General features: G+C 33.7%; 1 protein-coding gene across 1 annotated transcript in view; it reads right to left on the bottom strand.

Moving 5' to 3' along the window:
• Window positions 1-17,631, bottom strand: part of LOC145319359 (uncharacterized) — a 19,557-nt gene extending 1,926 nt beyond the window's left edge. Inside the window, exons 1-17 of the mRNA XM_080161455.1 lie at window positions 17,447-17,631; window positions 16,720-16,762; window positions 14,836-14,938; window positions 12,538-12,625; window positions 11,940-12,065; window positions 11,309-11,452; window positions 10,947-11,022; window positions 10,335-10,431; window positions 9,859-9,961; window positions 5,958-6,037; window positions 5,343-5,473; window positions 4,751-4,938; window positions 4,106-4,236; window positions 3,606-3,685; window positions 3,197-3,304; window positions 2,626-2,732; window positions 2,264-2,318 (exon numbers count right to left, since the gene is read on the bottom strand). Coding sequence (XP_080017581.1) covers window positions 2,264-2,318; window positions 2,626-2,732; window positions 3,197-3,304; window positions 3,606-3,685; window positions 4,106-4,236; window positions 4,751-4,938; window positions 5,343-5,473; window positions 5,958-6,037; window positions 9,859-9,961; window positions 10,335-10,431; window positions 10,947-11,022; window positions 11,309-11,452; window positions 11,940-12,065; window positions 12,538-12,625; window positions 14,836-14,938; window positions 16,720-16,762; window positions 17,447-17,519 — 1,733 coding nt within the window. The 5' untranslated portion in view covers window positions 17,520-17,631. The remainder of the gene's footprint in view (window positions 1-2,263; window positions 2,319-2,625; window positions 2,733-3,196; window positions 3,305-3,605; window positions 3,686-4,105; window positions 4,237-4,750; window positions 4,939-5,342; window positions 5,474-5,957; window positions 6,038-9,858; window positions 9,962-10,334; window positions 10,432-10,946; window positions 11,023-11,308; window positions 11,453-11,939; window positions 12,066-12,537; window positions 12,626-14,835; window positions 14,939-16,719; window positions 16,763-17,446) is intronic.

Here is a 17,631-nt window from a genome sequence, read left to right as displayed (position 1 = left end):
TAACAATAAGACTGTAATAAATTGTCAAGCCCTGTGGGGCCTTTTTTCTCGTTATAGGGTTGTTGAACTCTCCCCCCAAAATAATTATAAACCTCTTAATATCTTTAATTAGCTACATTGTAAAAGAGAACCATCGTTTTAACGGTTAGCGAGATCCTTTAGTACAGACAGATATCCTACTACTTTATTATAAGGATATGTAGTCAAGTCTAACTCTCTAACTTGAATATGTTAATACAAAACTTTAAAAATTAGGTTAATATACTAACTTATTAACAGTAATGAATATATTATTATTACTTGGATAATACACCAGATTTTTATGTTCTCCAATAAAGTAACACTTTTAGCGGGCTAAAAAACGACAACCCCTCTCCTCTTACTCGATGAAAAAATTGACCAAAAAGCGAGTTCTATGTTAGCAATCAAAATTGACGACAATTTTCTCCCCGTCATAATATCTACGTATAATCTACATTCATTTAAAGTCATTTTGAACGTTTCAAATAAGATGACACAATCTATATAATGAGTTCTCATTAAGATTCACAAATAGAAACAAAACAAAGCTTTTATACAAAATAATGTTACAGTTTACACTAGAATAAGTTATATGAAAGCTTACAACTAGTTTAAATGAAAAAAAAATAGTGATGACTTGTGTTTTGTCTACGGCCATACAAACCCCACAGAAAGAGATACATAAAATCTTTTGTAGATAGCGCACAAGCACCTCAAAAAACTGGTTTTATATACTATTGCTTTTAATAATTGCGGAATGTTTTTAAAAATTTATAAATTCTTTCTAATTTACGTATATATACATATATGACTTTGTTATAATCACCGTTTAATGGTAGAAAGTCATCAAATATTTATTAACAATATCTTAACGGATTTAGGACATACATGGATATTATTTCAGTAGAAAAAAATGTCATCAATTTAGGTTGCTAACGTCATTTATTGGTCAGTTTGTTCTTCAAGTATGATTGGGGGGGGGGGGGTTATATTAGCCTTCTACCGCTTTATTAGAGACATGATAATCTGGTGTAAGATCGAAGTAATAATAAATCAATTAGAATGTTATAATGAACTTGAAAGTTATTTTTTTTTACATAGACATATTACTTCCTAATACATACTTCTAGATTCTACGCTTTTCACATGGTGACTACATATGACTTTCATAAATTATCATCCACAGATTATGACGTCATACGATAGAATAGTCAATGAGAGGTCAGTATACACTGTAACTGAACGCAATGGTAAAAATTATGCTTGCCTCTCATTGGTTATTCTATCGTATGACGTCATAATCTGTGGAGGGACTTAAATCGTCTTCTAGATTCTACGCGTTTAACATGGTGACTAATATATGACTTTCATAAATTACCATTCACAGATTATGACGTCATACGATGGAATAGCCAATGAGAGGCCAGTATACACTATAATTGGCCAAAGGTAAAACTTATGCTGGCCTCTTATTGGTTATTGTATCGTATGACGTCATAATCTGTGGAGCGACTTTAATCATCTTCAGAATCTATATGTCTACACATTGACGTCCAAGGGGGGGGGGTATTGGGGTGAAATAAAGATTACCCCCCCCCCCAAATGAGCTTGGGGGTGCCGTAGGCAAATAAAAAAGCTTGGACGCCCCTGTGTCTACACCATAAAAAAATATTAGTATATGTAGATGTTTATAGCAGACCAGGGACAAGGGACCAGGATTCTAACATACAATTCTTAGTGAAAATTTTTCAACTTACTTTTCCCTCCTTCTTACTCACTTTACTTTAGTTACAGCATAACAAGGTTTACGATAACATTATGCCACTAAAATATTCAAATTTTCAGCAATTTTGAATATCGATCAAATTGAATTAATTTGCTGAATCACTCACGGCCCTTGCACCAGACAACTACCTGCCTGCACAGTATCTAGACAACCAGTAGTTTAATTACGGATGTGAGTTAAATAGAAAAAAAAACTTTATTCGAGTAAAACACTAGAGGGAGAAAGGTTTAAATAAATGTATCTTCCCATACCAACCACCTTGCAACCCTTCTATTGGGTCATTAAAAATCAACCAATAGTGTCGCTTAAATTAACACAGCCAAGTAGCAGAAAATAATATAGAAGCAGACGAAAGAAGTCTTTGAAAAAGAAAAGGATGTAGTTGTCTGTCTGTATATACATCTATACTATAGATCTGTTACATCTTTATATTATTTAGTGAAAATATGGCTATACCTTGATTTATAAGAATCAACATCTGGATTTTCTTCCTCATAATCGCTTGGATCACCTTAATAAATATATTTATATGCAGAAAACCATGGATAGGATAATCAACATTAATTAATCTTCTACATAATTTAGAAACTCAACCATATATCAGTAGATTATAAGATGAGACATTTTGCTTTTTAATGTTATGCGTTTTTTTCAGAAGCAAAGCTACTCTATAAGCATCCATGTCTATTTGTTCTTCTGTATTGCTAAAAACTCTTCATATTACCTGTGATATATTCTTTTCCCTCTATCTCTCTCTCTTTCTTCTATTAAAACTTAAAGTTTAAAAAGTTAAAAAGTGGCGTGCACTTGACACTTACCCTCTATAATAGCGGATATCGAAGACAATGCCCTTCTTATGCTTGGCGGCTCATTTTGATTATTTACATTTTCTCGCGGAGTTACAAACAGTGAGTCTGATCCTCCTAGGGTTAGATACTTAAAATATCTTAAAGTTGGATCCTTAAATATTGTTCAGTATAATGAAATGTATAGAATTGCTAACAAGATAGATTGACAAAGACGGACTAGGAAATGTATAGTAAGATAAAGTTAATTGGTAATACAAGAAACAACTTTTTTTTGGGGGGGGGGGGGGTGCTCGTCCTCAAAGTGCTTACAGAACATCAAAACCCACCCCCTCTTACATTTATGGGGGTCGTTATCCTGCAGATCTACCCTGTACCCAATATAACCTAACTGAACATACCGAGATGAAAACCAAACAAAAAAAACATAAAGAAGGAGGGGTTGTTGTGCTCGATTTAGCACTTTTAAGTAAGCTGCCTATATTTGAGTTTTCCGAGTAGATTCATAAGGAATAACATTTATATAAAGAGTATAGACTAGACATTTATAAAGAGCAAATCAACTAAACAAGTATCTATTCCTGCATGTCTGACTGGTTCACTGTGAACACTGCCACCTTTCCTCTCCTGTTGATTGTGTCCATGATTGTTGCCTCCCACATGCCGAGGCTCACTGTGGATACTTCCCTTCCTGAAATTAAATCTAAGATTAAAACGGTACTTTCCCTCAATGAACCTAAATAGCAAAGAAAACCCCACCCCTTATTTTTGAAATAAATATTAAGGAGGGGGGGATAGTTTTTTGTGTGTTAAATTTTAATTTATGTTAGGTTATTTTTAATCCCTGCAAATCCCTGTAAAGGTTATAACTGGAGAAGTCATCATCATCATCCTGTACCTTCCGTATCTGGACACTTCCCTGGATTGGTTGCCACTTATCTCTATATCTCTGGAGTGTGTATCTGTTTGTGCGAGTCAAACAAAATTCATACCTGGAGAAGTCATCACCATCATCATGTACCTTGAGTACCTGGACACTTCCCTGAATTTGGTTGCCACCTCCCCGTCCATCTCTAATATTTTTATATTTATATGCATCTATCAAATATATTTGTTCGTGACAAATTATGGAATCAACAACAACTAAAAATGAACAGTATTAATGGCCATATGGATTATTGTTGAAGTTGCTGTGGTTAATGTATTATACTTCATCATACTAAGAATCTTCGTGTAAAGAATTTGGAGAGATTTCATGATTCTAATATGTTTAGGTTTAATATATTAGGTATTCGGACAAATAACAAGGATGGCTTGCAACATAGTAGCTAAGCTCAAAAATGTCCAGTTGTCTTAAAAGAGGTGAAAAAAAATAGAAGTATCTATTAACTATCAACTGATAAATCGGATTTCTTCAATAGCATAACGGACATACAGCCAATAGAGTAAATTATAGTGAGTAGCTTCGCTGCTAAAGATGAGCATCTAAATTCCTATTGCTGAGCTGTTTCTCATACTGATAGTCTGCCTCGCGCTGCAGCTGGTCGAGGTTGATGACCAACTGTTGGTCTCCACGGTGGCTGTTCTGCTGATCAAGTGCATAGTGACGCGAGTAGTTCAACTAGGAGAGGGGGTCCAGTGAAGAAAATGGAGAAATATGTAAACTTCAGGTTTAAATGTTTAAAGTTAGGTCAATTAAAGTTTCAATCAAATTAAAGATAAATTATTGACAATTTATGTATCTCTGATTACTTTTAAAAGATATGTTTTATATGTATGTCTCATGTAATTGTATTTAATTTGTTTTCTACCCTACTTTTTAAAAGCAAAGCTTTTCTATCATTAGGGTCTGTCCGTACATCCTAAAAATGTAATTTCCTTAATCTTTAATTAATTTAATTTTAATTTTCATCCCATTTTTATCAAATTTTGTTTAGACTTACAAATGAATATTTTGCTTATCAATTTCTGACAAGTGTTTATAGTCGTGTGTCATGTCGTCTAATTTAAGAGCTTAGCTTTATGGATGTTGTCATCCTTATTTTAAAAAATCATTTTTTTTATCTTACTCTCTTTCCCGAAAATGAAATTGATCTTCATATAGCATTTTGTAAGTTTAATTCTTCACTATTTTCCTGATCGCTATGTTTGTCTGGGCCCCCGCGGGGGATTTTGATGACATGCACGCCCCCACCACCTCCCCCGACGGGGATGGCATACTCCCCTCCATCTAGTTCAATAATCTTAAGACCATTTTGATCAAGGGGATAGTCTGACTTTCGTTTTACTGCGTACCGTTTGCTACGCTTCCGTGATGATCTCCTGTTTGATAAAACATGATTATTAAGCAGGCTGTTTATTACACTAGTCTCCAAAGTTTTATACTAACGCGTCTTATTCGTTGGTTTTACAACTTTGGTGATTTAAAAAAAAAATTATTGGTCAGGCAATTAAGTTAAGTCTCCAAACTTTTAAACCACTGATTATTATTACTGTAGGGGTAATTTTGTGTATCATCATTGGGAATATAAATGAATTTATCATTGTCTTATACCTTTAGATCCCTGATTATTAAGTCTGATTTTTAGGTCAGATAGCATATTTTAAAGGTGAATTTTATTAAAATGTCCGTCTGCCTGTCAGTCAGTTTTCTAATGTAATTAATTCCATGTAGAAAATATTTATTACTCGGTTGCTCTGTGAAATGTTTGAGAATTATGTTTTCCCTGCTAGAAGGATATTGTGAAAGTCGGCTCCCATTGACTTCTCTGAGCAAAGTTAGCCTGCTGCCACTCCGATGGTGGCCCCGGTTCTTTTCCAGAAGAAATATTCGCCTGGGCGTTTCTTCTCCATTTATCACCTAAACAAGTATTACAACATCCCTAAGTAGCGAAGCACAAAAACACATGGATGGACAAACTGACAAAATGAGCTATAGAGCAGATGTTAAGATAGGAGGGGGGGGGGGGGGGGTGAGGAAGAAATAGATTGCAAGGTTTAGAAAGTCTCAAAACATTTTTGTAGCATGGCCGACAAACCTACGGAATAAATAATTTGTATACTGGATGCTCTGTTGAACGGGTTGCTTCACAAAAATAATGACAGGCCTTTATAAGAGTGGATGAGCAAATAAGATTTCCCCAAAAGCATTACAGACTGACTGACGGTAGGATATACAAAGTTAATTACAGAGTTACTTCGCTACTTATAGTATTAATGATGTATTTAGTTATTTGTCGCATCGTATTATAGACAGCTTAACTCGGATATTATTTCTGAGAACCGGTTCTCATCCAGCGGATATCCATCGGTTTCGAAGCTAGACTGGAAAATAGAATGCATACCTGGCTTCCCCTCTGTGTATCTTCTCTGCTGTTGAAATTTGAATATTCTCCACCTTCCTCTACTAACTCATTATAACCACCTTAATTAGTAAAAAACTAGACTTATTTTATAGCTCGATTTGAATAAAAAACAAGGATGACAACATCCATAAAAGCAAGGCACTGAAACGGTAGGACAAACGGACATTAACACTTGTCTAGTGTCTGAACTGAATAATCAGAATATAAAAGTATCGAAAAAGTCGAATCAAAATTGTAAGTAAATTTGTTGAAAAACTACTTGATACAGTATAATGTTTTGGACATACTTACATTTTTAGGACTTGATTATAGAGTTGCTTCGCTTATACTATTGTTCTTTGTTGTCCCAGGAATCAATATACCAAAAATCAGATCAAACGGATAATTAGTTCACATAAAAATTTGTTGTTAAAAAAAGTAAAAAAATCAACATGTTTAAAATGGACATACGGACATTCTGGTAATGATTATAGAGCTGCTACGCTTTCTAAATCGTACCTAACTACTACAGGAATCATCATGCAAAGTTTGAAATCGATAGGACAATTCTAACATGCCTAAATAAAAGCTAAGCTATCTATCTCGGACTGACGTACGGACGGACGGACCGACCCTAATTATAGAAAAGCTTCGCTTTTAAAAAACATAGAGGGTGAGGACATTGGGCTGTTTATTACTTTATTCCCCTAAGTTTTATATATCATTTACATTCATTGGCTCATCAACTTTGGGAACTTTTATTGAATTTTAATTTATTGGTTCATTAAGTTGATTGTCCATAGATATCATCCTCTAAATGCAATTTACAGAAGGGTTAATTTTGTGTATCATCAATGGGGATGTAGAAATACAAATATTTGGTTTGTCTATCTACTACATATCTATAATACAAAGTAGCTTTATGTCTGTCCGTCCGTCTGTCCATCTGTCCGTCCGTCTCTTAAGATCTCGGTAACCACCGAACCGATTGAATTCTACTCTTCAGGGAATATATCTACTGGTCCTGTGGTGGTTTTAAGCTATTTTCTTAGGGGTTGGGACATTCCAATCCCCCCCCCCAAAAAAAAAGTCCCTCATTTTTTAAGCAGTTAATTTGAAATAGGTGGTCGCAACACTAGAGGACCCTAATTTTTTTTGTGTTTAAATTACCTCTTGGGGCAAAGCCCCTAAAGGCAGGGGAAGAAGCCGCTAGTATAGATATATCTAACTATAGTCCATTATTACTCGATTACATAATAAAAGTTTTTAAAAGTTTTAAATGTTATCTGACGACAGGATAACTTTAAACCTTGAACTTTATACTAAAGTAAAGTCTGATGATATTTCTGGTAATAGAATTATAAGACAAGAAGCATAATGTATAGTAAACAAATTTGTTTTTATGGAATGGAAAGGGAACTTTTAGAGGGATTTTAAAAGGATTAATCATCGTTTATTCAAGATTAACTGAATATTTCTATTGGTGGAGCCAGAATCCCAATCTAGTCTTACTACCTTTATTTTTCTGGTTCAATCAAATTTAATCAAATTCGTCCGTCCATTCGTAAATCTGTCAGGCTGTATTTTTATAGGCTTCTTTTAAAATAGACTGCTGTTTTTCTGTATAGATACCGAGAGGAGTTTTTAAATAGCTTAAAATGAGAATACACGGCCCCCCCAAAAAAAGAGTATGGGGGCCCCCCATACTCTTTTTTACTCCCCTGAACCCCTCATCTCTTTTTAGAGGCAGAGAATAGGGAAACGGAGAAGGGAGGTGGAGACAAGGAGCAAGGGATTTGAACAGCGAGAAAAGGGATAGTCAAACGGGCTTCTCATATTCTTGCCAAGCAGGCAGGCGTGTCGGGCCAGTTTCTTGCCACAGCCAGGCAAGCGTGCTGGGACACAGCATATGTTGATTGGGAAAGAGAGAAGGGAGATGAACGCAAGGAGCAAGCGATATACACAGGGAGAAAAGGGGAAGGTGCCATTAATACTAGTAATGGTTGCCAACTAAAAATGATAATAAGATTTCTAATATTTTTTATAATCCTTCTAGCTTTCTTTTACTATTATATCTTACGAGTAATATTTTTAATACCACATCCTTTTACATTATTAGAAAATGTAATTTCTAGTTGGCAACTGTTGAATGCTTACCCCTTTTCTACCACTTCATATCCCTTGCTCCTTGCTCACACCTCCCTCTTCCATTTCCCTATCGTGTGCCTTTAAAAGAGAGGTGGGGGAGCTATTTAAAAACTCAACTCCCCGTTTCAAACAGCATCAAGCTGATAACTCATTTTCTTTATGAGCCCGTCAGTCATGCTATAAGTATCATATTCTTATTTATCCTTCGTTTTCTCTCTCCTTTTTTGATAACCACTAAACATTAAAATATGTCAAGCATAGATATTTTGAAAACGTTTTTATCTAATATTTTGTAAAGTAGCATATATGCAACAGAGAAACAAATATTCTGTTTTGAAAATCTTTTCGGTATATTTTATTTTCATGCTCTTGTTAGCTAAACATCTTTGCCGTTTATAAAGCTGTGCAGCTTATGGAATTAATATTATTAATAAGTTGGCTATTGCTTTGACATGATTAGATGATAGTTAAATTTAAGGTCCGATTTTGTACATTGAAACTCTGAGATTATTATTGGGTTTCCTCGGGGTTGTCAAATATGATTTTTTTACTATAGAATATAATTAACAAAGAGATTTAAGTAGAACCAAATATTAATTTGACATTTAATTTAGTTGTAATTTGCCCCTTGTACTTTTAAACGTACATTCTCAAATATTTTTAAACCTGTCACCTAAAAATGGCCTGAGTAAACAGCTTTAATTTAATTGTTCTTCTGCAAATTTGTTATATAAAATCGTTTAAAAGTACATTAAATAAACATAAAAGCAAATATAATGTAAAAAGTATTTTGAAAGTATTTCGTGCAAGTGTGACCTTTCTATTACAGATTCTACTTTGATAAAACTCACACAGTAAAACATCAATGGATAAAGAATACACGTGGATACATTCACATGGGGAAATTTGTCGTCATTTTAGGTTGCTAATATGGAACTCATTTATTGGTCAGTTTGTTCATCCAGAAGAAGAGGAGGGGATGGGTTAAGAGGATTGATGGGGAGTATTTTTTATTTTGCTCGCTGCAAGTTTCACTTCATTAGAGAATATGAAAATCAGGTGAACATCCACGTAATAATATATCCTTTCTCAAACAGTAAACCTAAATTTACTTTTCTTATATGTGCAGTTAAGGAAATTATGTAAATTTGAAATTATATTTCCACTGGATTTAAGAACTGACCAATAAAGGATATCTTTGTTAGCAACTTGAATTGACAAATCTTCCTCTGTCCTAATATCCTTTTGTAGAGAACAATGCCAAATGTTTCTTTCCTAAGATCTTTAATATACCTTGACATTTTCAGGAGGTTGGGGAGGGAAAAAATCAAATGTTGGTTGACATGCCGATCGTCGGTCATCCCCCCCCCCCCGTATCCCCCACAGAACCACTTTGCTGTCAGCGTTGGGATGGTGCGAAATTTCGTAAAATGTAATAAAGGCAACAACCCCACCACTTGGACAAAGAAATGTGAACGCCTATGATAACCATCATTCAATCTGATCGATCTGTATTGTAGCCTTGCTACAAATAAAAACCCAGACGAACCCCAAACTGTCCCAGTTTTAAGCAAGACGATTCCAGTTACGTTATATACGTTTCGAGAAAGAAAAAGGGAAGGGGGGAAGAAAATCGCTTCAAAAGAGATGGGAGAAAAGGGAAGAGATTTTCTTCCCCCCTTCCCTTTTTATATGACGTCCCAGGAATCGTCTTGCTCAAAACTGGGACAGTTTGGGGTTCGTCAAAACCCACCTCTACTTCTGGGACGTTTTAGTTTTTGTGTGTTAACAGCTTCTGTGACGTCATAGGTTCGAACCTTGTTCTCTTTTGTTTTCCATACCTCCACAGTTCTGGCCTAAATTATTTAATATTTTTAAACAGGGTATCAAGAACAAAAACATCGAATGGTCAAAGTGAGTTATAGATCAGATGTTCAGAAAGACAATATGCAAAATGAAAACATGAAATCTTTGAGAGAAAAAAAAAAATTGTGGGTCTGTGGCTTATAAAGCATGACCGACAAACAGCCGGATAAAACTTTATTTTTCGATTAGAAGAAGAACATACAGACTTTTGTTATAGAGTTGCTAAGCACCTTAATATAAAATCATCACCTCTGGAATAATCTGACCAAAGTTATCACTAACGGTTAGCATTTTTTTGGTTTTTAAGACAGACAAACAGACTTTAATCATAGAGTAGATGTACACCTTATACAAAATTATCACCTCTGGAATAATCTGACCAAAATTATCTCTGACAGTTAGCACTTTAGTTGTATTCAAATCATCATTCTTTGGCTTGGAAGCTTTGAAACAGAAACTGTCAAATCAGAGATTGTGGGATAGATAAATTATAAAAAATTTCATCGATCTATTTCATGATGTAAAGGTCCTGATCGGTGAACGTGTGTCAACCAGGTTATGACGAGCAAAATACAAATAAAGTATTCATTGTCCCTAGTCGGTTCTAGTGTCCCTTTTTCTATCTTTTCGTGTCTTCTCTTTTTATAATATTAACTAGCAGATACGCCCCTAGAGCTTTTCAGGCACACTTGAGAGTGACGGCGGGGGGCGGTTGTTCACCCTGGCCTTTTTTTAGAGGCGATTTCTTAAAGGAAGGATGGATGGTACCCTCCCCTAAAATAGTTATGAATAGAAGAGTCAGTCAAGTAGTTAGCGAGATCCTTTACTACAGACAAAAATACTCATAGCACTTTAAATGATAGAATATACATCCTACATTTCTTAAGTTTGTTTAGATTAGTGATGAAAACAGCTGGGCTACTATTGGGTATAATCGTCCTCAACCATGCATAATAACGTATCCCTACATCCCTGCACATATCAGGACACCAGAAGTAAATTAATCCAAGAAGTAAGCTCAAAGCTATCAGCGTTACTACAAATACTAATCCTAAAAAGTATGAAAAAATGAATTAAAAACAAGGATTACAAAAACAACATCCATAAGTAGCATCAAAAATTATGGATGGACAAACGCTTAAAGTGAGTTTTATAGCAAATGCTAAGTTAATTGCAATAAAAATTGTATAATTTATTTTTTAAATGATATATTTATAAAATAATCAACAGTCTTAAATGCCAGATTGGAAAATAACATCAATAGCGGAATGACGGAAAGACAATGTCAACAGAATGTTTCTCGTGTTAACTTGAAAATATTGCATAATATGTATTACCTATAAGAATACCATAATTGAGCTGAGCCTCTGCGTCTATGCCAGTATTGGATAGTTCAACTCCCTGGTTGGTTGGACTCTTAGTAGCCTCTCCTTCATTTAGTATCCGGTCACGCCGGTCATCAAAAGGATTATTACCACAATCTAAATAAGAACCAATATATTAATCTATTTTAACGGTATGCATTTAATGTGGTTCAGATAAAAGTCAGGTTTCACAATCTAATACACTAAATCAACCTGCCTAATAAGTATAAATATAAATAGGTAAATATGATAAATAATAACGTTTTTTAGGGTAGCAATAAAAATAAATAAATAAATGGCTTTATTTTCTGCTGGTTTATCCTATAATATAATGTAGTTTGGTCCGACGGCTTTTACTTTTCAGGAAAGCTTTATAAATGCAGTGGTTTCAGATTATTGTACAGCCTTCCAATACCCTCCTTAGAGGCTAGGTGCGAGTCTAATTTTTATGAAGACATAGATTTTAACCGTATTAGAGTTTTTGAGTAACTTCAAAATAGAGATAAACTTGAAACTACATTAGTATATTGGTCACATAATTGCACCAAGTCTAAAGCAACGATAGATTTCTCTTGCAAATTAAAGAAATGAATCAATAATTTACCTTTGAAATCAACTCTAATCTTAGCCTGTGACGTCACGGGGCCCCCACAACTTTCTGACTGGCCATTTGTTACTGAAGTTATTAGCAAGACTGTCAGGTCTATGGAATCTTTACCAACATTTCCTGCATTTTTATTGATTTACTTAAAGCTTATATTATTTACGATTTCAATATTTGGCTGCCAATTAAACTCTTTAATAAAACCTTATATAAAAGTAACATGATGTTTTTGAGTCCGCCTGTGAAATGCTCGGTAAATGCTGTACCGATATGGTTCCCCTTTACAATAAAGCTTCTCTTAGGTCCTAAGAAGGTTAATAACTACTTTTGTGGAAAATACCACCTCTCTCCTAAGATATATAGCCCCCTCTCAAATTTTTAATTATTTTATTTAAATCAGAGGTTCCTAGAGGCTGTTTGCAGATATTGAAACATGTAACATTGGAACAAAATTTATTGCTAAATTGTCTCTGATTTATAAGCATTTACTTTATGCTATTTAAAGATGTTTGTCCTTTGCTACTTATGGATGTTTTCATTCTTATAAAATACAATAAAGATAATCTAAAACTAGTATAGTCTTTAAGTAAATTTCCTGTAGTTAAATAGATTGTGCAGTATTTTGTCCTGTTTCTACCAGGAGAATCCTCAACTCGGAATATATTATAGATTGTGTGATAGGGATCCTAAATATTAATAATAGTATAATATTTAGTTATATTTCTACTAGGAGAATCTTCACTCGAAATATATTATAGATTGTGTGATAGGGATCCTAAATAATAATAATAGTATAATATTTAGTTATATTTCTACTAGGAGAATCTTGAATTCATAAATGGAAAAAGTAAATTATGATATAGAAAAAGAAATAGAAAGAAAGAAAATAAGAAATGGGAATTACAAACCCTTTAAGAAAATAAGTATTTATGTCTTTTAATAAATGACCGACAGACCGACGGAAAAAGTAAATAATATACTTCATGATCACATATACAGGGAATTTTTAGCAAAAATTTAGCTGTGTATCTTAAAAAGCATCTGAGAAAATTGCATTTACATGTTCCATATGTGTTAAACAATGAGCTTTAGAACAGACTGAAAGACAAAATAAATAGAGTAGCAACCCTACTGAAAATGTGTTAGTCAAGGAAATATCCAATGGCTCTTGATTAAATATGAAGTATACATTAACCCTTTGACCAAATCATATAATTTTATAATTTGGCCTAAATAAATAATAGATGGCAATTTTTCAATTATTTTAGACAACCATTAAATTATATTGCAGTTGACCCCCTTTTTAAAATGGGACAGGTGTCATATAAATCCCATCATTTATTGATTTATTTATGATTTAATATGGAGCAAAACATTCAGAGAAAGCGTGGCTTTGGTTTTTTAAAATGTCGATGTTTAAAGATAATGTGACTTTTGGACATTTTTACAATAAAAAACATAAAAAATACAATAACATATATTCATTTGGGCATTAAAATTTAGTCAACGTCATAAAATCAAATAAGGTACAGATACCTTTAAAATTACTATGACAATAAACAAACTAAATCCTAAAAAGTTCCGCCCGGGTAACCATGAATAAAATACTATAGATCTGTCTACTTTACCCAAAATAGATTAAACATCATCAGACCAGGGCCGAGTTAGACAATCATGAGTAGTCTCAATTTAGAAATTTAGGTTTAACACAACATAAACTAAAACTAAAACTCAATTTTAAATCTATTGTATCTCAGCAGGATCAATCTAGACTTTACAGGATTTCAACATCTACTTTATACATTTAAATCGGATCTAGAGTTGTTGAAGGTAAAATTTTCCTGGTAACGATTATCTCCAAATATCTATGAACCTTAAAAACTACGAAGGCAAAACGGTGGAAAGAAATTATAGAATATGCAAGCTCAAAATTTTAAATGACAAAAGTAGGCCAATAAAAAATCTGGAATAGTCAATACTTAAAAATGCACAGTTATCTCGCAGTGCACATAAATGCGTAAAAAAATCTTCTTTTACGTTTTATTTGCTTCAGTGAAGCTTTCCCTGTGATCATTGGATCTTGACTATTCCAGATTATTTAAAGGCCTTTTTATGCAGCTATGTCAGAGTAGATACTCTACAGTACCTACGCAGTCTATACGTACCTCTATATCTTGTGGTATACTACACTGTGTCTGTCCAAAATAATTATTTTCTTGACATACTCTACAGTATCTACGCAGTCTATACATACCTCTACATCTTGTGGTATGCTTCACTGTGTCTGTCCAAAATAATCATTTTCTTGACATACTCTACAGTATCTACGCAGTCTATACGTACCTCTATATCTTGTGGTATACTACACTGTGTCTGTCCAAAATAATTATTTTCTTGACATACTCTACAGTATCTACGCAGTCTATACGTACCTCTATATCTTGTGGTATACTACACTGCACTGTGTCTGTCCAAAATAATTATTTTCTTGACATACTCTACAGTATCTATGCAGTCTATACGTACCTCTACATCTTGTGGTATACTACACTGTGTCTGTCCAAAATAATTATTTTCTTGACATACTCTACAGTAACTACTTAGTACGCAGTCTATACATACCTCTACATCTTGTGGTATACTACACTGTGTCTGTCCAAAATAATTATTTTCTTGACATACTCTACAGTATCTATGCAGTCTATACGTACCTCTACATCTTGTGGTATACTACACTGTGTCTGTCCAAAATAATTATTTTCTTGACATACTCTACATTATCTATGCAGTCTATACGTACCTCTATATCTTGTGGTATACTACACTGTGTCTGTCCAAAATAATTATTTTCTTGACATACTCAACAGTAACTACTTAGTACGCAGTCTATACATACCTCTACATCTTGTGGTATACTACACTGTGTCTGTCCAAAATAATCATTTTCTTTCACAGTAATTGTTACCACGAGTTCCCCTGGTTTTCTACAGATTTCAACTATTTAATGGATATTATGTCAAAGATGAATTAAATATGTAGATGGAACCTATATACACCAATAGATATAAATTATTTATTTCATTGTATTATAGACAGCTTTCAGCGGATTTAAAAATTTAAAAAATATGAGTTTTTTTATTTGTGGAAAATTGTATATAACAACTTGCTATTCATGATTTTTAGGCATGGCTGAGAACATGTTGTAATCCAGTGGATACCGGTTTCGAGGCCATGCTGGAAAATATATTAATTTGCCAGTGCTCGACAACCGCGCGTAAGCCTTATTTAATCATCAGGGAAATTTAACTTTTTGGTTTTAAAAATCAGCTGGAAGTCTAAACCTGACCCATAAGTGGTAATCCCCTTTTTAAAAAAGAATTTAAAGCATCCAAACGGGTTTTAATTTGAGGCTTGGTCGCGGATGATGCGATGCTGCCGAGCCCAGATTTTTACACACCATCACCCAAATACCAATATATATTTGAAATATTTTTTGGAGACAGCGGAAAGTTTCATGGGTGACGTCATAGAAATATGTCTATAAAGGAAGGATGAGATGAGAAAGTGGGAAAGGAAGCCCCTATAAAAAAGATTTTTATGACGTCACTCATGACACTTTCTGGTTTCCCTTTTTTTGTAAAACAAATTTGAGAAAAGTTGAATTGAAAAACTTACTACAACTAAATGTTTTTGTTTCAGATAGATGTCTGATTTAGATCTTTGTTTTAAATAGAACTCTGCTTTTAGTTAAAGAACAACAAATAACTTTCTTCGTCTGAAAGCCCAGTGTGGGTAATGAAATCCTAGTTTCCAAAATTCTTTTTTGTTAATGATTTTATTTGTCTTTTTCAGTACATTATCTATCATCAAACAAGGATAATTAAGTCCATAAGTATCTAAAATAGTCAAGCAGGCCAAACACTTTTAACACAGGAGAAAACGTAAAACGTTTCAAAGATTTTAAACTAATTGTTACAACAAAACTTGACGGACAGATAAACATATGGACACAACCTAGTTATAGAATATCTGTGCTCTTTTAGAAGAACCTATTTCCTAAATCGATAAAGTATAGAACACGTCATAGCCATCATTATTTATTAATTGCCTTAGAAATTCTATCACATTAAAATACTTTGCAATTCTCCTAACTTTGGAATTTTGGTAGCTTCTTTTTCATTTTTTCAAGGTTTCCCTCAAAGAACCTAGCTCTAACATCCGAGTCTCCCTTCTCCCGCCACCTCCTTTATTTTAAAATAAATTGAAAGTAAGGGGGAGTTGTTTTGAGGAGTTTTCATTAGCAATCAAAGCCAACAAATGGTTTAATAACTCATATTCTTTTAAATATTGTCTACTTATCTTTCCTCAAAGTGTTTTGTCAAGCAGAGACAACTTTGAATTAAATTAAAAGGATGGTTATTTTTCGCTTGTTTGTTTTACTTCAGAGGTGAATTCTTAAAAAAACTTTTGCCTCACTAAAATTTTAGTGAGGCAAAATTATCCCCTCTAAATTTTTAGTGAACCTCCCTGATTTTAGTAAGGCAAGCTGATTTTAGTGAGGCAATTTTTTTTAAAGAATTCACCTCAGGTTAGGTTATATTTGGTAATGGGTGGTCCTGTAGGATATGGGCACTGCAAGTAATGGGTTAGCAATGTGACATCCACTCCAATTCCCCCCATCCTCCATCCCGCATATGTTAAAAATGAAGGGGGTGGTTTTCGTGCTCGATAGGCACTTTAAGGGAATGCATCTTCATGTAATTTTTTTGACATAATTCCTTGACGTCTGTACTGAACAAAGCTGGCTACTGGTGGAAGACATCCTGATTAAATTTTATTCATATCTTATGACCCATAATAGTTATATCAATCATTTGATAGCAAAACATTGTAACTGGACGTCTAAAAAATCAGCCAACTGACGTCATAAAAATAAGGGAGATGAGATGAGAAGTGGGAAAGAAAACCGCTAAAAAAAGATATGGATAATCCCTCATTTTTATGACGTCACATGTCTGAATTTTTAGACACTTTGTCCAGTTACCAAAACATTTCTTCCATAGTCTTAATCCGTTATACTACCCACCCCTCACATGATTTTTGTTAACCGATTAACTTTGTAAATAGAAGGGGACAGGTTGACTCCAGGGATTTAGGGGATAAGACAGTGAATTATAAATTGATTATATTCTAATCATGATAGACAAAATTACTACTTCTGTGGAATTAAATTATTGATTGAAAAGTTTGGAACCGAGTAATCAAAATTAATTTAAAGTACCCATAGAAAACGAGATTTTAAGCTACAGACGTTATAATTTGTGTTATAGACTTATTGCTTCGCTAGCTCCTAGCCTCAACAGCCTAAACCCAACCAAAGACATTAATACAGCCTTCCTTAAAAGTACAACCCATTTGGACAAGCAATTTCCGAGATCTTAAGCTTTAGACATAAAAACTACCCATTTGATTTTTTAAGATCGAAATAGTTTTGAATGAATAAAAACCTGGAGCATAAAATTGAGTATTTGTAATAGAAATCAACAGAAATAGATAAATTAATACAGTTATTTGGTACATTAGGTTTAGCTATTATAAGGTTCACTTTTAATTCTATAGTCTTTTTCTCTCATCTTAATATTATTTTATTATATATTGTAACTAACACTTTTCGATTATATGTTTCTTTAAC

Source organism: Acartia tonsa, chromosome 1 (genome assembly GCF_053477335.1).
Source record: "Acartia tonsa isolate MP-2025a chromosome 1, ASM5347733v1, whole genome shotgun sequence".
Classification (NCBI taxonomy): Eukaryota; Metazoa; Arthropoda; class Copepoda; order Calanoida; family Acartiidae; genus Acartia; species Acartia tonsa.
Note: the sequence above shows the minus strand (reverse complement) of the source record. Positions and strands in the feature narration are given on the sequence as shown.